General features: G+C 36.9%; 1 protein-coding gene across 1 annotated transcript in view; it reads right to left on the bottom strand.

The window, feature by feature from the left end:
- Positions 1–2,554: 2,554 nt before the first annotated feature.
- MED24 (mediator complex subunit 24) overlaps positions 2,555–21,924 on the bottom strand; it is a 39,294-nt gene continuing 19,924 nt past the window's right edge. The window contains exons 12-25 of the mRNA XM_072413692.1: positions 20,006–20,092; positions 19,727–19,832; positions 17,997–18,139; positions 17,157–17,194; positions 16,838–16,920; positions 15,719–15,900; positions 15,448–15,547; positions 14,455–14,630; positions 14,109–14,373; positions 12,023–12,204; positions 11,829–11,922; positions 11,234–11,333; positions 3,664–3,744; positions 2,555–2,778 (exon numbers count right to left, since the gene is read on the bottom strand). Of these exons, the coding sequence (XP_072269793.1) occupies positions 2,555–2,778; positions 3,664–3,744; positions 11,234–11,333; positions 11,829–11,922; positions 12,023–12,204; positions 14,109–14,373; positions 14,455–14,630; positions 15,448–15,547; positions 15,719–15,900; positions 16,838–16,920; positions 17,157–17,194; positions 17,997–18,139; positions 19,727–19,832; positions 20,006–20,092 (1,861 nt within the window). The remainder of the gene's footprint in view (positions 2,779–3,663; positions 3,745–11,233; positions 11,334–11,828; positions 11,923–12,022; positions 12,205–14,108; positions 14,374–14,454; positions 14,631–15,447; positions 15,548–15,718; positions 15,901–16,837; positions 16,921–17,156; positions 17,195–17,996; positions 18,140–19,726; positions 19,833–20,005; positions 20,093–21,924) is intronic.

Below are 21,924 nucleotides of genomic sequence, written 5' to 3'. Positions count from 1 at the left end.
TTTGGACAAAAGAGCCTCCCAAAGACAGGGAGTTATTTTTTTTTTTGACAAAAATTGCATGTCTTTATGTCAAATAGTACTACCTCCTAGTTGTTGTTTTTCAGTTCATGTCTGCTCCAAACGTTGTTTACCTTAAGTTTAGTTCAGCTTTGGCTCAATCCAAATAATAGTATATGTTTGACTGTACGTTGCTTGTACCAATTAAAAGAATGTTGTAACACTAGTTGGGGGCTTTGTTGACATGAACCAGCTATGTAGATATACATTTGAAAGGCATTTCAAAGTAGAAAATGCAAGTGTTTAATTGCCAGAAAACAAAAGTTTTCCTGTGTATCTCCTGGAAAACAGATGTATCTCCAGCTAGTAAATGAGTGACATTTGAGGTATTTGGAAGACTTCCCTGGCGTGGTAAACACGTTGACATAATTATATACAATTTACATACCATGAGGAGAGACAAATTGGAAGTGGGGTAGTTGGGGGGTTCTGCAGCTAAATCGTGGATTTATTCTAATACTCAACCATGTAGGACAGCAGAGCAACATCCCCAACAGCCACACAGCCTTATATGCTACTAAAACATAGTGATTCATGGCATTAAGGACAAAGCTACAGGTGTTGTACAGGACAGAGGTGAGCTAAGGTGGTGGCGCTAGTCAGGATGGAGTGGGTTTCACCATTTAGTTTTGCACAACCTATATAAGACAAGGAATTTTTTTACTTCTGCAGTGCCCCCACCCAATAAGATGATGGTCCTGCACACAGGCAAATATCAAGGGAGCAAGACTGGGAAATGTTAGGGAGAGCACTGCTTCTTTTGAGGTTCATAGTCTCATAGTTCAGGATGGCCCAACAATATGCTTTATTGCTCTTGCCTAAAAACGGTAATACGTTACCTCCTGTACTTGTACCAAAACTATATGTGGGAGGAAACTTGTGCAAAGAGAAAATCTGTTGTTTCCCAATGGAATGTTTCCCCTCACCTCTTGGCCCAGAATTTTTTCCAAGAAACAGAACACCAGGAAAAATAGGGTCAATCATCTAAACAGCAATAAAAACCAGGAGTTCACTATCAAAATATACTCTCCAAAACAATATACTAAAGATAACCTCTGCTGTCTGGGTTACATCTTCTAACAATCATTTGAAAATAACAAGATAAGCTCTGTTTAAGCAATTGGGGAATTTTATCATGTCTTATATTCTATAACATCCAATCTACTAATCTTGTGGAGGTTATAGGGACAAGCTGAGAAAGCAAGCCCATTTTTACCCCCCTTAGATCTGCCACAAACCCTGAGCAGGCATTCCTAAAGATGATCAAACCATCATAACTCAGATTAGTATGAGTATGTAGAGAACTGCATCAAACTATTCACAATTTATTGTGCGACAAAAAAAATTCCAGCAAAATTCCCCTTAATCAAGGCTTTTCTGATGCCAGCTGAAGCAAATTTAGTTTTCTTGTGAACACCAAAGAAGAGAGGGGATTAACATACTCACTTCAAATGAGTAGTTCTGATCTGAACACTCCAGCAGAACGGTTATATTTTACAACCAATGACAAGGACTCCGCCTAGCAATCCTAATTGCTGCTGCAAGTATTATGTATTCTAATTTGTTGGGCTAAATCACATTTAGCTAATGGCAATAACGAAGTGATCTTTAAAATGAATAAAACTACCCAATAATAGCTAGGCTTGTCAAAGTTTCCGGCCTCAATGGGCTATAGTGCACACATACACTTACCAAATCTGCACTCCATGCTTCCCTTCCCAATCTGCACAGTTGTATTGGCCCCTCTCCTGTACTGAAATTGCTTACTCACTGATTTCACTGCATTATTTATTAGCTGGATGAAAATATAGCCTGTTCTTACAACTTCTTGTTTTCAGGAAGCAACCCTAAATATAGCCTAAAAAAAAACATTTAGAGATGCCACAGTAGTAGGAGAGGTAAAATCACATAAAAAGAGAATCCTATCCTGATATGTCTTCTCACTTCCTGTTGTCTCTTCAAAATAAGAAATGAGCGAATATTGCACCAATGCAAAGGTTTTTTTAAAAAATTAACTATCTGTATCATCCAATACAAGTCTTGTTTAAAAAACTGAAAGGATTTATGAGTGTAACTTTCTTTCCTTTAGGCTGCTGTACACATGACCCTTTTAATAATTTGATCTTTGCTGTACAGGGCAGATTTCGATAAAATATCAAATTACTGACTGCATCATACCCCCACCCTTTGCACCTGGTATATTATGGCGAGTAAACAACAGGTAAAGTATGCAAAAGCTACAGTAATATTTAACCAAGCATAGGAAGCTTTGCACGCCATGTATTGTGAGAACCATTTTAAGAAGTAAGAGGGAAGGCATTTTAAAAATTCCACTACCTTTAAGTTTAACAAAGAGTAGTGGATTACCTGTTACATCAGTCACCCCGGTGTTCTCCCTTACCACCCCCTCAATGTATCTAGAAATACTTATATCAAAATAGGTAGAATTAATAGATCTACTACACGTGGAACAAATCAGAGAATTGTGTGCCAGTGCTTACTTGTGTGCACTTAGCTTTATCTTGTCACTATATACTAATTGAATATTTTGAAAGGAATCCCTTTTACTTACCATACTAAAGGGCATAAATTGCAGGATCCCGCCTTTCCCTCCTGGCTCTAGACTCTCCACGCATTCTTCCATAAACCACTGTACAAACTGGGTGTGGGAACCAGCTGTCCGTGCTCCCAGAATGGACGAGATCAACAGGAAAAGGTTGGCTGTGGACAAGAAGAGGTATTTACAGGAAGTGGTGGTTTAACAGGCAGGTATTTTGTGGAACATGGAAAAGCAGAGTTTAAACATAAATTAGGAAAAAAAAATCCTTATCCTCTACATAACTGCAATCACAACTCATGCAGAAGCAGAGTAGAAAAGGTTCTTATTGTATCGTAGAAACTGCATTTTTTAATAAGCTACAGACCTTTAATTTGTCAGATTCCAGATATGACAAAGTCTTCAAGCAGCAATCAGGGATGTTTTAGGAATAACGGAGGATATTGTCACTCCCCAGCAGGTTGTCACGTGGCCAATGTCAAGGCATTGATCATGTCTTCATTGCTGTGGGGTAACTTTGGGCAGCTAATCCAGTCATCAACACTCAATGAATACTAAACCTCTCCTTTCATAGTCTATATGATTGATGCTATGGCCAGTTTCTATAGAACTCACAAAGTGTACAGATTCTGCCATTAGATGACACAAATATGTTGTATGTAGCTAACGGTACCCTGGCTACGACTATATTATTTCCCAATCAAATTGGTTTTATTCCGAAGCCCTTCTTGTCCAAATTTGGACTGACAAAGGACAAAAGGACTGCCATCAGATGACCAAAAAGAATTGGAACAGTTGGGCATAGAAGCTGTCGAACCTAGGCATTTGACCACTCTAAAACATGAGTCTGCTAACAGCTGCTCACCATCTGGTCAAAACCTACAACCGTGTAATAAGCTTAAATACAGTATTAAAAGCCGCTGGAGCAGGGACTAGAATGAGCAGGGTTCTCTACCTTCAACCTGATTTGACAATCAACTATAACTCTAGTGTTCTGGCAACCAACCATAACAGTTTATGAAAAGCCAAGGTTAGACATGTAATCTTACCCAGCACTCTGTTTAATGGCTCTTTGGAGCTGATGTTATGGATCTGCGAAGCGGAGAGAGAGCTGTTCATTGGACGTTCAGCTGTGGGTGGAGAACAGACACATTATGCAGCTTTACAACAAATAAAACATTTGGTGAAAGCAATCACAAGCCAGTGTCCAATGGGAAGGGGTTTTGGTAGACCAATAAAACAACAAAATTCACATGCTATGGCTACTTGTTTCTTTAAAATATAGATTTGACTATCTCTGTATATGGTTGTTAAATCAAAAAAACGAACCGTAACGGAAAGAGGGTATTGAGAGGAATCACAAGAAATATGTATCCTAGTACACTCAAAAGCATATGAAAGTATATCAGAACACAAAATAGTGGTAATGTACCAAGTACAGTAGCTTTTACAACTGCCAGAAAAAAAAAATTCCTAAAGTGAGGATAGGTTCACACTGGTGGTGAAGTTGCCCTGCATTTACCACTGCCTCTCAGGGATGTCTCGCCGTGGCAGCTCCATGGAGAATGAATAGGGGCAGCAGTGAGTGGAACTGGTATTGCTCACTGGTAAATGTGCAGATGCTGGTTCTCTTGCGGGGCAAATGTTCAAATGATTTCTGTTTATATATATATATATATATATATACACAAATAACACTAACTTATATTGAATTACAATACAGCTTGCACAGGACAAAATATAAAACATACATTTTGTCCCGAAAGCTGAACTTTTTTTTCATTGTTAAGATCTCGATATACTTATCTCTGATTCTCACTGTCCCCTATTCCCTTCTGATTCTTTATTACTGATATCTCTTCTCAAAGGGGCACAGAGTTACAAGACCACCACTGCCATAATTATAAAAAGCAAAAAGTGTGTTAAATGTGTCATGTTTAATTTTATTTCATAAAAAGTTACTTTTAACTTTGTATTTACTAAAAAAAATTATTGATTAAAAATAAATGTTTATTGCAAATGTTTGTATACCAGTGACTTTTCAAAAATATCCATTTGTGATCTTGATTTTGTGGTAAATTAGCAACATTTTTTTTTTCTGCTTAGGTGGTACTGGACAATTCACCATACACATCTGCAGTTTAGTTTTTTTGTATTTTACATATGCCTGGCACATTGCTCTACTTTGGCACATTGCTCAAAACCCGGAGTAGGCATTTTACACAACAAAAGGAAAGAATGGTTCCTTAATTGCAGATTGCATCCTGGTCTAAATATAACTTAACATGAAGACCCCAAGCCACACAGGAAATCTGCATCACTATAAATTTCCTGAATTGCAGCAATAGTGACTGACAGCTTTAGTGAGTAGCAATGCTGAAATCATAAGTTTTGGTCTCCAGGAACAAACTCGCCATAATAAAAGTAACAAAAGAATGACGTACACATGTACTTCTTATGAACTATCAGATCTAGGAACGAGTGACCACAAAAAAGGATAATTAGGAAAGAGTAGTTGGAAGGATGTTGACGAATCATTTTTCTACTTTATTCTGTTTTTAATGCCTAAGTTATGGATGAGCCACAATTTTAAAGAAAATTACAAAATGCAAAATCAAATTTATAATGAATAGAGTGGAACAGGAAATGTATTGTAAAGACATGCAAGTTCCTTAAGATATGTACACACAAGTGCTACAATTGCCACAAAAAATGTAGGAATGAACAAGTGATGTTCAGAAAGTGCCATTTGTTGTTTTCGGAGGGAAAGTTGACAAGAATGCATGTCCTCCATATAAAACAGCAGTGGTCATTCAGCGACCTGGCAGGAAGGATCACTGAGCAATGTCAAGGAGCAACCATAGAAATGGTACCCAAAGTGATCAAGAATGTTTTTTTATAAAGGGGACAAAAATCTAGTGACTCTATATAACTGTACACATACACCCCATATACCTTTCCACTACCCCAGAGTAATATTTCAGTAATATGTCAATACAAAAACTGCCCGGCCAACCCAGTTGTTTGCCACACTTGAAACTGGCTAAGAAACTTAGTTAGAAAAATGTTTTCCAGTTGGCCAACCAACCATCATCCTATACATTTAAATTATATTACATTTTCCAGATACAAAATGAAATGCCCAAAACATTTAGGATGTGATTATATTTTCTTATCAACACTGCTTAAGAAGCTCTAGCGGCTATTATAATAAAAGCCTTTGCCACAGAAAACCATAATTGATTGTCACCAGCATGACTAAATGAGGCTTAACATATATTTAAATCTAATCACCAAATTATTATATAAATAAAAATTCCTAAAGTAATCTTAATGTTCTAAAACTTGCAGCTTTCATTAAACCCTCTGGCGGTCTAATTATGTCCATATTTTTATGTCAAAAGCGGTACATTGTTTTGCATAGAAATTTGTTGTTTAATATTTTAAGACTGTAATTCTTAGGAATAACTCCCGGGTATAATAAAGTTTGAAACACAGATCATAAATTAATATATAATTCATTTATAAAAAATGTTATAAAATTGTCAAAACAAGGGTACCATAAAGAATAAACTTTTGAATTATTATTTATTATTTGGATTTATTTTTTTTAAATTTTTTACTGTATTCAATGTTTTAAAAGAAGATTACAATGTAATCTGCTTTTAAATTTCCCGGCCGGCCACGCTTTCCCAGCATACCGACGCTTCACATCGATCGAGCCGAGCATGTGATGCAGAAGCTGGTCGGGGATCGCTGGAGGATGACAGTGGATCGAGTGGGGCAGGTAGGATTTTTTTTGTCATTATTTCAAAAACTAGAGCCAATCTAGCAAAACCAATACCATATTTGGAATCTGTGCATCAAACATAACCTAAAATGACTTTAATGTGTTTGTTGACCAGTGTTATTGCCCATGACTAATGCATTCCATTAGCCCATGAAGTTCATTCTAACCCTGGATGATGCCAGGTCTTGTGGGAAGGAAGTTTTGTCAGGGGATTACTGTGATCTATTTCATCAATAATACTTGGAATTGCTACACTTACACAATACTTATCATGCATGCTCCCAGAGTCTCCAGATAGAGCCAAAGACTCTCGGCCCTACTTCATGTGACAGCACTGGGTACATAACCAAGCACTAATGCATTAGAGGAAGAAAAATTAACCTGGAAGCAACAAGTAAATTCTTTACTCCTGGCAGCTGAGCACCAAAGCAGGGGAGTACGCCGCTGGGGTACAGGACAATAAAACAAAAATGTGCAGGAACACAGTCATGTAAATCCTGGTGCTTGAGCACTCATCCTTAGACGTCATTTACTACAGTCTCAATAATCTTAGTGTCTGCCTCTCAGTCCCAATAGTAATCACTGGAAGAAAGGAGGCAATGCAAACCTTCCCGCACCAGACTGCTTACTGATATGTCCAGGAAAGGACCTCTAAGCTTAACAAAGTTTAACAAGTTCCCTCTGGAAATTAGTATTTAAATTAGGCATTTTGCTGAGGATATGTTCATATATGACTCCCAGTCAAAGTATGTTTATTGTTGCAAATGCTGTAAATAATCAAAATATAGTATTAAAAAATAAATAAGATTGTTCATGCATTCCTAAGCATATGACTTGTTGGCATGTCGTATACAGAGAAGGGTTTTTATTATTCAATGTACTAATGTTCATAAAAAAAAAAAAATAAGTATTAAAATTGGGCATAAAGTAGTAATAATTTGCGAACGCATACTAATATTTGAGTTTAGTTAAGGTGAAGTTTGACCTTGGAAACTGGGTAGGAAGGAGAGGAAAAAAAAAAAAACACTCCACATAAATACATTGGTAGGAGCCTACCTGAGAAAGCATTTTTATTCCGATGTTGCTACAGTCTATCAAACCACCTCAGGTACAAAGAAGGCCATATGCATGACATTATGACAAATAATTTATTTAACATTGTAGTATGAAGAGATAACCGAACAATCTGTTCATATTATTTACAGCCCTTGCACTCTTGTTTTTCCCATTCCCACCCCACCCCTCCACTAAACCAACTCGTACAAACCTTTCAGGTAAGGCGCTGCAATATGGCAGCTGAGATGTCCGATAGGCATTTTGCAATGCCTGTTTGCACTGGTTCTGCTTTGTGAATCAAATTTAATATATACACATATTTGAGTAAAACATAAAAGCTACTGTTGTAGATGTAATGCAGATACTAGCTGTATTTTGATGCAATAATATTCAAACTAGTAACTCTGTAGAAGCAGAAGATCAATGTATTTGTATGTATTGGGACTATTTTTAAAAGATAGACTATCATGGGATAACATGGGTGATCCAGCAAACCTGGAATGGATTTGGTCCAGAATTAAAAACATTTGCCAAGACGTGGAGCACTTGAATAAATCGGGCCCATTGTAAATAAGAAAAAAACAACACTAATGAAAAATTACAATAGAAGATGGTAGATGCAAATCTTTATGTTGCATAACTGTTTATTTATCCTATATTTTTAGGGAATGTGTTTTATATATTCTTTTAGAGCACACAAGCATAATATGATTTTAATTTTAAAGATGAAACTGCATAAAAGCAATTTTAAACTTAATCAAATGGATCATTATTGTAGAAAGGGAAAGGAGAAAGGGAAAGGAGTCCCTTCTGCAATAAGCATCTTACCTGCCTGGAACAGTCAAAATCCTGGCTTCTCCTGCACTTGCCAGGACTGAAAAACCTCCCACGTGCCTGCATGGGAGTCACGTCATCCTAGCCCAGCAAATTAAGATGGCCAAAGATCATATGTAGGGGGAGGGAGGAGATAAATGTGAAACAGGTAAAGCCTGAGTTTAATTCTACTTAAACTAAATACAATAGGATTTAATACATCTATCAAGCCTTAAAATGTGCATGCTTTCGCGTAACACCAAAAAAAAAGACAAGTATTGATAAACTGGGTTTTGTCATGTTTGCCAGAGTGAAAGGAGTCATTCTATGGCCATTATTTATGGCTAAATAGGCTGTAAAAACTTTTGAAATGTCAACAATTAGCAACTTTTTTAACTTATTATTTTCATGGGGACCTTCATATATTTAAAGAATTTTAAAGTGTTTATTTAATGCAGTTTTATTCTTGATTTTTTTTTAATTTAAATTATTCTGTTTGCCAAAATAAAAATGTTAAAAAAAAAACTGAAGTTTTTATGTACCCAATTTATTATTAAATAGCTATTAGCATTTTTTGTAATTCCTTTTCAGGCATCAGTGGAGAAGTTAAGTGACTTAGATCCTAGTTGTCAACTAACAATGGCTGCTCACTGGCACACGTGGGCATGTACCCATGGGCCCAAATACTAGAGCACTGTATGCACGTCTTACGTAGTGTGCCCAGGTCTGTGTTCAGGCCCTGAAATGGTTAAAAGTGAAAATTTACATTCTTGCATAAGTCTAAGTGTCATATGTTCTTTCTAACCGCACGGATAATCACACGTGAATATAAATTAGGCTTACTTTGCTTTGTTTAAATAAACTCAAATAATAAAATGAGTAAGCAGTACTCAGAAGTACTGAGCTCTATACAAACTATCATTCATTGATGAAGAATAGAATTATGTTTTGAGGTTTTATGCTTGGCAGCCTTTCCGGGTTTGGATGCCAAGAGAAAGGAAGAATAGTGTCTGCAGAGGGGAATTCTATGTGAGCTGGAGATGGGTGTGCCAAGCTATTTCATCAGGAAATTGTACAAAATCCCATCACTGAAACAGGTAAAAAGATAGAAAATTAAAATGCCACTCCCTACTTCAAAGGAAAATAGATTATGCATTGTAAGCGTTAAAATTATTCCTTTTTATAGCGACTCACTACAGAAAACTTGACTGCTTTAGGTCTAAGAAATATTCATGTGAGCAGGGAAACTAAGATTTATTGGAGCTTCCAATCCTGACCTCCACACAATACAAGATACAGTAACAATGTGGCGATTGGCAGAAAAGACCAGTCAGAGATGTGGGGGAGACAAATGATGTGGATAAGACTTCTCAGAAGAAAATAGCAACAGGGTCAGTTTAAGAATGGGAGGCAATACATCAAGCCGATATAAATAATTTCTTAAACCACAATAACATTTTTTGAGGAGAAATTTTAGATTTAAGATAATCAAAATGGTGAAATTTGAACAGTAAGGTAGAACACATACCTAAGTCTTAAAGAGACTCTTATACTAACTTAAATGTTAAGTAAAAAAATTAAAAAACGAAGTTGATTTATGGTTACTTTGAATTACTTGCAGTATTTTTCATTTAAATTAATCTTAATTATTTTGTAGCACAGTCCTCTCCCTCCCTGCATGTCATAGCCTTTTCCTCTTCTGAAAGTGTCTAATTACTTTCTGTACTGGACCAGCTCCTCCAACCTTCCTTTCGTCCTCTACATCAGTGGTTCCCAACCTTTTGCAGCTAGCGGACCACTGAATCTAGGGAGTCCTGTGTCTTCCCCCAGAATGACTTCATAATGCCAGAACCTGCCCACTCTCCCATCGCAGGTCTGAGCCCTGAGCCTGCAATCTGTACAGGAGACATGGTCCGCGGCTCTGGCCGGTGCCCCTCCCCTCCAAGTGGGGTCCTTCTTCTGACCCCGCTGGGGGGTGCACCGGCCAGAACCGCGGACCACCACTGGTCTCCCTTCTCTTGCGGCCCAACTGTCAGAGGGCAGCGGCTCACTGGGGGTTGGGGACCCCTGCTCTACATCACCAATTATTTATAGCTACCAGAGGAGGAAATAATACTATAAAATATCACTTAAATAACAGTTCTGTGTCTACTGAATCTCCGGACATCACATCCTAATAGCAGCACCCAGCAACAGTCTCAGGCCTGGATGATTAGGCTCGTCAAGAGAGGTTTTGCACGCATGAAATATAAAATAAATTATATACATATAATCCTATGGAAAGATTATGGTTCAAATATTGGTATGAGGCATGTTTATTTACTATTAAAGACAGTATTATATAAAGTAGGACTTTTGGAAAGAACGAGAAAGTAATCAAAAATTAAATCAAAAAATGGTCACTGGAACAGAATGTTACAAGAAACTGAAAATTTTAAAGCCATCAGACAGTATAACAGGTAAATAAGGTGACACCTGTGGTTTCCTTTTGCTTTGGAGAGATATCCTCTGGACAGAAAGTGAAAGAAAATCCACACAAAGACAAATGACAAAACTAACAAGGGTTTTAATTGTCTACTTAATTTGCACCTGTCAATGTTGGAACTTCCCAAGCTTTCTGATGTGCTAGGAAGTGTAAATCTCCCCAATAGAGATACAAACAATACAAAAAACAGGAGCATGACAAGATGGGGAAAAGGTATGAACAAACAACTGACAAAGAACCTTTTCTGTCGTTAAAAAGGGGGGAAAGAAGGAAAAACTTTCAATATGAATCTTTTATACCTTCAAAAGGGGATCTCTGCTTTCATTTTGAATTCTTCATCTTTTTGCATATAAAAAGTTGAGCAAACAGCAAAGAGAATTTTATTTCAGATCAAATTTTATCGAGTTATTCAAAGTTACAGCCTGCATCTGTAGAAAAGTGAACCCATGTGCTTGTACATGTACATTGTACTTACCAGGGTTGGCTGGTACTGCTGGTTCCTCTTCATTGGAGCTCAGGAGTCGCATTAGTTTGGATTGCTGGGTATCATCCAGAGGAAACAGACTACTGTAGTCCTTTTTTAAAAAAAAAAACGCATGTACAATAAGCATATTGCTTTAGTTGCTGGCATTCTAGTTGCAGCTAAAGCATTCTTTTACCAAAAAAAAAAAAAAACACAAAATACTATGGTATGATTATTGCCATCTATACGAAACACGGAAAAAAAAAAAAAAAAAACCGCTATATACAGTGATACTCGCTAAAAAATACTGAAAATGGACACACACACACTATAAATATAAATTGGTTCAGTATGTACAGACATAATGCGCATTTGGAGGGCACATAAAAATATTACAAAGCCAACAGAGGGGAACTTTTTTTTAGGATAAAGTATTAAGCACTGAAGCTTCTACTAATAGGTTGCAACAACTTAGCCAAGTTAAACACCTGCAGTTATTTTACAGTAATATATAGCGCTATATAACTTTTGAGTAGGCATATATATTTTTCTATGCTGTTACACCACTTGTACTTAAAAGAATATGGTCTGCCTGAACTAAGCACACCTCAATGTCTTCTCGGTGTCTTTTCCTTTGCCGAGGGGACGGTTGTCCTTTGTTTTGAGTAGAGTAAGAAGTCATGGCGCACCAAACGGATAACCTGGGATAAAAGGAAGAAGAAATGAGCAGTGTTAACACATAATAAGAGAAGAAAACCTGTGAATTAAAATGCCAAATAACTGCACTGAAAGCATACTCACTTAGCCAGAGCCCTGCCTGGCGGATCCATTAAAGTGTGCCATTTAGCAGAGTCTGTAAGAAGGGAGGGCAGCACATGTCCCAGGAGGGTAAGCGTCAGCTGCTGCATGTCCAGACAGAAGATAGCATACAACAGTTCTACAGCTCTCAGTGCAAATTCAAGGCGAGTTTCTTTTAGAAGTTCCTAAATAGAAGAATACCAAAAAAACAACTGCCAGTCATACTTTTGTTTTTTTTATTGCTAACTATGCTACAGATGATTTACAATGTGCAGGTTTCTTTATTTATAAAAGTCAATAATAACAAACACTCAACATTTTTTTTTCATCCCCTTTACTTTACTAGTTGCTAATTTGGAGTTACTGTTCCTTGACGAACTTCAGCAGTGGTAAACTCAGGGTTCTCCCCAGGCCCTTTTAGCTGGGCGCACCACCCGGCACTTTTTAGCACCCACCCGGCTGTTTTTGGGTGGTTACTGAAGTGTTTGGTCACAATACAGGTGCTGCCACCCGCCTACAACTTCTTCCCACCCGGCTTAAAAAAATTTCTGGATTGAGCACTGAGTGTACTTGTTTCAAAATAGTGACCCACAGAGTTCCAGTGAACTTAGAAAAAAGCTGGAGCCTTATCTTTCTTTGAGTACAGGTACTGTTTAAGCTGACTGACTACACACAAGAAGATGTGGTCCACCCTGCCTGAATGTTTAAAATTCTGGAGCATATCTGTTAGCTTTAGGTGACTTCAGCATCCAATACACAAGCTGAATACAGTAGAACCTCGGTTATCTGGCACCCACAGGGAATGGCTGTTTCCGGATAAGTGTAGTTTCCAGTTAACTGAGGTTACTCTGAAACTGGGATTTCTCAGCCATTCAGCACTACACTTGAATGGGGAGACTAGTCCCCATTCACATATAGAGCTGAATGGCTGAGAACAGGGTAACCCTGATGATGCTTGAGCTGTCATCAGGATTTCCCTTTTTCTCAGCCAATCACGGTGCAGAGAAATAAGCGGAGTTCTACTGTATTAGCGAATTAGTTTTGGGACAAAGTAATCTGTCCAGACTTTTGCAATGCACTATGCACAACATTTCAGATTGCAGAGGGGTAAGCAGCAGAAGGAGCTAACCATGTCCTGGTTAAGGACATGATAATAGGAGAAGGCAGACAATAAGGGGAGCTCATTGGTTTGTTGCTTCTGGTTTCATTGGCTAGGGTAAGAATTAAGACTGGTAAGTTCTAAACTGCAGCAGAAAAAAAAACAGATATGTATAGTTGTACAGAGATCTGAAATACAAATCCTTTTAAAGATAAACTGCTCTGACAGTAATTGCATTTATGGACTTTAGCTTTAAACACTTATTCCCCATAAAGCTTTTTTTATATATGCACATATCAAATACCACCCACATACTGCTATTTTACACTAAAGGATCCCTCTTACAAACATAGTTATTCATCTTTATCTACAATGCACTGTCATTTTTTAGATATTATAATTGCAAATGCTTAAAATAAGTGTACTGGTGTCACAATGTAATCCTCTAAACAGAAAACCCCAGGACAAGCATTTAAAAGCAGCTAGGTAAATGAAACCTGTTTAAAAATCTATGCTACTGGCTACAGTTACATAATCACATCTGTTCTTATACAACAATTTGTGGGCTGACCATGAAAGATTTATTGTATGTGTGTGAATAAAGGAAAAACTTGGCAAAAAAGGACATGTCCTCTTAAAAAAACAAGACATCATTAGCCTATGTAGGATTTAGAATATACAATTTTTTTTTATTTTAATGGTGAAAGTTTTCCTATGGAAGTAGTCAGTTAAACACCATAAGGGTTTTCACTTTGTGGAGACAGGAGCATCCTACATTCCAAACAAATGATCAAGAAGTCACACATGAAGGGTAAGTAAAACTAAAAATGGTGGCACGTTTTTCAGGTAAGCGCGCACAATTAAAATAATGGTAATCAGATTATTTCCTCAAGTTCAATGATTTAGGTTCTATTTAATAGCACACAGCTGTCAAACAAAAATGTTACAGACACAACATATGAATGCCTATTACCCAACACCTTTCCATACCTTCACTAAATTTTTGCAGAACCAGTAGACACCTCCCATCTGAAGCAGCGTGTCAAAGATGTGTAAAGACCGGATGTCTACCCAGCCCTTTTCTAAAGTGGTGGTGAAAGCTCCATGTAAGACTTCTTTGATAGGCTTCTTTGGGGGCAACCGGTGAACATATGGGACAGGCTCACTACCAGTTACTGCAAATTTGATCTGTGTGGCTGTTTGCTGTAGGACTTCGGAGCACATGTTTTCCAAGATGGAACTCATTATGATCACTCTAATAAACAGAGAAGTTTGATCAGTACATTATATAGATGCTGAAAAGAACAAAAAAACACAATGCAATAAAATGACATACCGCTCGTTGTAAAACTGCAGAATGTTGTCCCCATACATGGGTGTTCCCAGTTGCCGGATCATCTGCAAAGATTTGTCTCGCTCATCTAGACCCAACATCCGGACATGAGCCACCAGCCAAGCCACAGCGCACACTGCAAGGCTGCATACCTTTCCTTTAATATTATCTGTGATCTTCTATCATTGACAGAAACAAAGAAAGATGTTAGGAGGTTGTGGGAGGTATTTGTCCTAATTACTGTGTACTAGAAGGAGGTAAGATTTATTATTTAGAAGAAAGTGAGTGGTTTTCATCCTGATCTCCGTTTACCAATAGGATGTTTGAGATATTTGGGATCACAGTATTTTGGGAATGAGTGAGAGCTACATGTCCTGGGATCTTACAACTAAAACAGGTGAAGAGGTTTCTGTCCTGAGATGTACAGTATGTATTAACAGAAGGGGGGGGGGGTATGTGCCCTGAAATGTTTCATTGTATATGATAAAATAATTGTTCATATAACTATCATATTATAAGGAGGGAAGAAGCACATGTTCTGAAGTATTTGCATTAGCAGATGTGAAAAGTAGGGTTTGTGCCTTGAGAAGTGCAGATATTTCTGCATTAGGGGGTGACAGGTACAGAGTTAAGATGCTGGTATATTAAAGCAGGTTTACAGGTGTACTGATAAGATCTGAATGTTACTGAGATGACAAAGGAATGTGTCCCTTTGAGATTTGTGTATGAAAGGGAAGTGAGTGGTCTTGTTGTCTAGGCGTTACATAAATTAGAATGGTACCGAAGAACCTTAAACATCTTCTCACATAGAATGCATGAGGTGCTCTCTAGGGAAGCTAGGATTTGGAAAGTGATTGCAGCCAGAGCTAGCTAGGGTCAACGAACATGAACAGTGACACAGAAACAACAGCTGGGGATTTGTAAAAATGTGTAATTAACTTTTGGTCTGCATCATAGGAGTGTATGAGAATGCTGAAATTCTAAAGATGTTTATACCTGAATAGCTTCAAATGACAGGACTCCATTCTCCCAAGCATTATGTACCTCTAGGATTGCAGCTGGAATGCTGAGACAAACCTCATGCCACTTTGTCTGACTATGAACAGTAAAACAAAAAGAATACATTAATACAGACTATTTATCATTTTTAAATCCATTTGAAATAACAAGGATGCAAAAATATAGTAAAAATAACAGTAAAACACTTTATTAGATTATAGCTAAATCAAAGAGAACAAGATACAACATACAATCAAGAGATACTTACATTAACTTCATCTCTGTGGATGTGTTAAGAAGTGCAACTAAGGCTTCTACTTTGGGGATATCAGGATGGCGGAAACAAGGGTGCTCTGGATTCAAGACTTTGCCCTCCCCTGGCATACAAGTCTGCATCCAGCTCTCAAAGAAAGGGGTTTCTGCACCAGTACCTCCCTCCGAAAGGATCATCTAACACATAAAAATCATGTTATATACAAATATCATATGTTTGTATACAAATTGCCTGGTGGATATTTAAAAGTCTGCATAATCTTAAAAGCTGCTCTTGGCATTTAAAGTTCTTTTTCAACCAACACATTTTTTGTTTTGGTTAAAGAGGGTCAATTAAGTTTCTATTGCCATCTATGCCTCAGCTGGTGATTTTTTTCCCATTACCCGTCCCTGTGGTTACAAAGAAAATAGGAAGATCTCACTAAAAAAGGCACACATACAAAAAAATGACTTGTCTTTTTAGCATTAGATCATTGCAAAAGGCCTATTACAATTTGCATCTGAATTACAGGTTTCAGTCTCCCCCCCCACACACACACTTTATATATGCTATGCTTTGAATCTAAACATAAAAACAAAGGTACATCACTGCAGCAATAAGATGGCAAAGGAGAATTACAAAAAGCTGATAAGTAAAATCTAGATTTTTACACTAAGCACATATAAAAATAGGGAGTCTTAGGCTAATCCGCCAAGGCACTAGGACTTACTGAACCCTCCACATATTCTTATTAACAATAAACTTAGGAGCAACTGACATAAAGCAAATACAGTTAGTTACTTCTCCAGAGGAACATGTGGAGAATCACATTGATCAATGACACTGCAAAATCATAAATAAATAAAAAATCCATAAAAATGTATGATAGCCTCAGGTCCTACGCTATCCTTCAACAATAAAACATTCGAATACATTTTATTGACACAGAGAAATGGTAATGAAATAAAGCAGCCTTACTGTGCATATAAACTCTATACAAAGGAGAAGAAATCATCCAACTGACTTAACCCAAAGGCCATTAAAGCCATTCCAGGTTAAGAGCTCCCTCTTGTGTATATGAATGACAATTTCCAGACATTAAAAAAAACAAATCACCATGAAGGAAAGACTTACCTCTGAGCCATAGGTCTGCGCCACATGACACAGCATCAAGAAAGAGATGTCAAAAAGCAGGGCGCGGGTTGAAGCAGCTTTTGCTGTTGAAAAAATAAAAAAATAAAAAATAAATATACATATATATATATATATATATATATACATATATATTATATGCAATGACATTTGGATAGAACTGTGAATATTATCCATGGATAAAATGACATATAAGCCACATAAGCCATGTGTTCATACATTAATTCTTATAAGTGTATTACAGCTAAGTAGGCATCATCTATTACATTTTTTTTTATAAAACAATAAAAACAGAACTTACAGCCTTCAGTACCGATGTGTCGCGTAAATTCATTCAGTCTGTAGAAGTAAAATATAGATATAGTAAAATATAGATAAGTGTTTAGCATATAATATTTCCATTAATATTATTTATTTTATTTTTTTAAGTATTTATAGGCCACCTAACAAATATATATCATATCTATATGTCTCTTTTATAAATTTTCCAAGCTCAAAAAAGCTGCTTACTGTAACGCATAGATTACAAAACTCAATAGCTCAGGTTAGCAAAAACAGCACCTTTTTATTTCTTAATTGCTGATATTCTAAAAATGAAAAAAAATACATTTGTGGCTTTATCACTTTATTTCCAAGTTACCATAAAGACAATGCAGCTGCAGCAAGACTTGTGACTGTGAGCACTGGCAGATCTCTAATGGTTCCATTGCTTGGCTTTTTAGGTTTCAATGTCTCACTAAGAGGAATGATTAGGGTGAGCATAGAAATGCATTCTTACATGCCCAGTTCCTGGCAAACCAATTTTAAACAAGAAATTCCAACGCATGAATGCACTACAGCATCTCCCTCGAATGGGAGCATCATCATTATTATCTCCTATTAAAACCGAGGAGGTAACCCATGAAAAGAGCATAATACAGATATGCTAGTATGAACCACTTTTAACGTACAGAATAAACTTTGGATGCATTAAAAAAACACTTCAAACTTTACTTTATTTTCTGTTAAGACAACCCTATATAGACTTTCAATGTAACAGAAAGTCTTAAGGTAATCAACTTCCTCTACTTAACATAAAATTGACCCGAAAACATTGGAGTTTCCATTTATAGAGGAGTAAGCCCTTCTCAGCATCACTTACTGAATGAATTTACGAGCAAAAGACTTTAATTTTCCAGTAGCAGCTGCAGCAGCTAGCAGGAGATCCAGACTCTTCCCAGTTAACATATGTCCGAGAACCCCCAGAAGACCCTCTGGGGACTTGGAATGATCTGCATCCATCGTCTGCAAGAAAGAAATTTAAAGCTCAATGGCACCCATGTTACAACATTATTATAACATATACAATATGTTATATAGCTTGATATGATGAGCTTTTAATATATATTTTAGTGCTAATAAAAAAAGCAAAACAATTCTAGGTAAACCAGAAGTTACCTGCAAAAAAATAAAAAATATGGGCAAAGCGTTCTTGTATGGTGGTGTTCTCCACTCCCTAGACATACACATTGCCTACTTATGTGATGCTGATCACATACAACAGTTTTTTAAACAAGTCATTTTGAAAATAATCACAAATACATCTCAAGCCTACAGTCTTCAAGAAAAAAAAGCTACCAATACCATATTTTGCATGCAACAGGGAATTCTAAAGGAAATCTGTGCACTTCACCCAGAACTCCCCTAGAAATGTATTCCCTCCTTGTTTGTCTTACTGCTTTCCCAATGGTCTGCACAGACCTGAAATTCAAATTTGAGGTGTCCCCTGTAACAGGTGTTGCATTTTTAAAAAGATCCATCTATTAAATCAATAGGAAGGAGATGGATAATCTTTTCTTTTTAAACACATTGAGATGACTTAGGTAGTGATCAGGAAGACAAACTAAAGCAAACATCATAAAATATACAAAAAGTATATTTTGCAACTAAATTTTCTAAAAAAAGCTTCCAATGTAAATAGTTCACATAAAGAAAGTTTTTTTTTTTTTTTTTATTTTATCAGCAAGACTGGAACCTGTCTGGGTTTACAGAGTTAAAACTGACAATACTGATAAAATGCAGGGTACACAAGGTGCCTGCATGCCATTTACAACTCCCAGTCTATTACTGCATACTCAGTAACACCTAATCCCATGGGTACAGCAAGCAAGATTCATGGGAGTTCTAAATATGAAACAAGGGAACACCTGGTAAAAGGGCAGGAGGTGACTGAGGTTTATATTTAAGAAAAGTTGAAGTCAGTGTAATTCTAAGTGTAAAAAGCTTTCTGGAGCCAAGTCATCCTTGCCAAATGTTTTTGATAAACAGGACTATGCAGCAAAAGGCTATCATTGTTCACAATAGCAATCTGTGCATAGAGGTTTAAAACAGATGTCAAAATTTAAAGTAACCCTGTAAACAACCTATGGAAATTTAAGTTCCTAACAAGAAGTAGATACATTTGTTTCCTTCTTGGAAGAAGCAATGTAGTTGTACAGAAGTTATAAAAGCTCAGCTCACTTTGTTCTTCCCAGCATTGATTTCCACCCTTCTAACATCTAAAAAAAAAAAAAAAAAAAAAAAAAAAAAAAAAAAGAACAATACAGTGCACTGGCAGGTGGAGTAGAGTGAGCTAAGATGCTAAAAGATAATGACATGAATGACTGCTGTGAACTTTAAGGTGATTTGCCTGGCCACACGCTTTGCTTAACCTTTAAAGTTTGTTTCAGATCAGCGCCATTTTCTCATTTATGCATACAGGGTTACTGATTTTTCTGGCTATCCTATTCTGCAGGGTGCCTTTCACTTATAGGAAAAGTAGTACTAAAAGGAAGCTTCTCCACAGGCTCCTTCATCAGAGGTATTCTAAGGCTTATGTTAAGGATCACTCACCTTCAGAATATTGGTGACAGTGGGCTCTGCTCTGAGAATTAATCCTGGATTGGGCTGGATGGCAGAGCTCTCAGAGGAGCGTGGTGCTTGTTCTCGGTCTGCAGATCTAAGAAAATGTGGAAATGTGATGTGAGGTTTTTTGTTTTTTTTTTTAACAATTTCTTTACGTTTTCTAATATTTTTATTAACCTAGAAAAGTGAAAGCTAAGATCTTGCAAAACCAGCACAGACAAACAAGCATGTTTATAAGAGAAGGAAATAAATGCTTATGAATACTACCTTTTGGAGACAAGATTATCTAAATGATGATCAGACAGTAAATTCAGCTTGTGACATTCCTGAAGCAGCAGGCCAACACAGTCGCAGCTGAAGAGGAAAACATTCATTTTAGTAATTACAACACTACTGCTCAACGGTTCAGTAACAATAAAAAATGATTTTTCTTTTTAGACTGGATAATGTAAAACACATTAGACAGAAGAAAAATGTAGTGAAAGACATTAGTTTTTCCAATAGAATAAACCCGAACCAAACAACTAAATACATGGGGTAAACCATGAATGTAATCATTCTACCTTGAATATATAAGAAAGAGTAACAAGTCTTCCTTTTAAAACACAACATCCCTGAGTGCAAAGGATTATATGAGACTAGAATAAAGACAGAACGATGTCATCATGCAAGTGGTGCTATTATATAAGCTGCTAGGTGTGAAGCTTTAATCAGCGTGTGTTAAAACGCACATTTGGTGCTTTTTGACTTGTAGCCTATTAAGTTTGGACAATAACCTAGCCTCAGGAACTCTAAATCTACAAAGAATTCTAAAACCCTTGAAAAAGACAGATTCTGCAGATCAAGTTTCAATTTATATATAGGAATGAAAAACGTATCTGAAATATAGTATATAGGAAGAGTCAAGCAGACAGAAGGGTTTTCTTGGCTTTTTGTATTAATAGAAAATACTATTTACATATAGGTATCAATGTAAATTTTACAATGAAGATAAAAGTAATCCCAACCTGGTCCAACATGGGTAAGGTTTGTTTGGGATATTAGGCTATACACACACTCTGAGCATATAGAGGTTAATGAGGAACAAAAAAGTGGTTTGCCTGAAACAATGTTATTGCAAATCTTAAATCTCTTTTACCCAACACATTTCACTCTACTGGCTTCCTCAAGTGGAGATGAGGGAACTAGTGAACTAATAGTACAGATATGGCATAATTAGATATATAAAATAAACAAACAGCAGACTTAACATCAATATATACATAATAAAAGCGCTATAAGAGGGACCACAATGACCTCAATCAGGAGAATCCAAAGTGTGCACCCCAAGATCTCACAAGTAATTGTGATAATTCAGATGACGTCCCACCTACACAATTGACAGTATCCCGACAGCACCAGAAATGTGTTCAATTTCACCAACAGGCTTCTATGCCCTTACCTCCATCTGTACCAGAGTTTTCTCTACAACAATGTTTCCACGCCTAGCTCCCACTATAGAAATGGGAGCAAGCACCATTGTTCCAAAGTCTAATTTGGACCAAACCAATATGATCCTCACATCTCTACTGCTTTGTCACTTATCTGCACAACACCTGGTTCCATTACCACCACATCAACCAGCAACACATTATTTAATCTAGGAACAGTTCCTAAAGTTTATAAAAAAATCCCAGACCCTTTACACCATCAAATTGCATCACCAGTCCAACGAAAAAAAAAACTCCATTGTACAATATCTGATCAAAGCAAGCTAACACAAAATACTTAGGATAATATTAATCTGTCATGATATGACCCTAATGACAGATGACTAGATGTTCTAAGAAGGGGACTTTCTTTTTGCCCCTTAAACAACCCTAGTAAGTTTGATACTGATTTGGACGCAACCATCGAAAGGATGCTGTTGATGACTTCAAAAATGAGTTTTACTCTATAATTATGGAAACCTTCAATGAAGGCATAATTAATAAATGCAGCAAGGTTAACCTAATCATCCTTCATCCAATCGTCCCCACTTTTTACACCCTCCCCAAGGTACACAAGAACCTTTTATTTTCTATTATTACAAAAAGCCAAGAAAACCCTTCTGTCTGCTTGCCTCTTTCTATATACTATATTTTCCAAGGGTTGGATAGAAACTTTTTTGTGACTTTAGAGAGTATAACCATACCTCACCCCCTTCT

This window comes from Pyxicephalus adspersus, chromosome 6, assembly GCF_032062135.1.
Source record: "Pyxicephalus adspersus chromosome 6, UCB_Pads_2.0, whole genome shotgun sequence".
In the NCBI taxonomy this organism is placed as follows: Eukaryota; Metazoa; Chordata; class Amphibia; order Anura; family Pyxicephalidae; genus Pyxicephalus; species Pyxicephalus adspersus.
The sequence above is the reverse complement of the archived record's forward strand: the minus strand, read 5'-3'. Positions and strand labels throughout refer to the sequence as shown.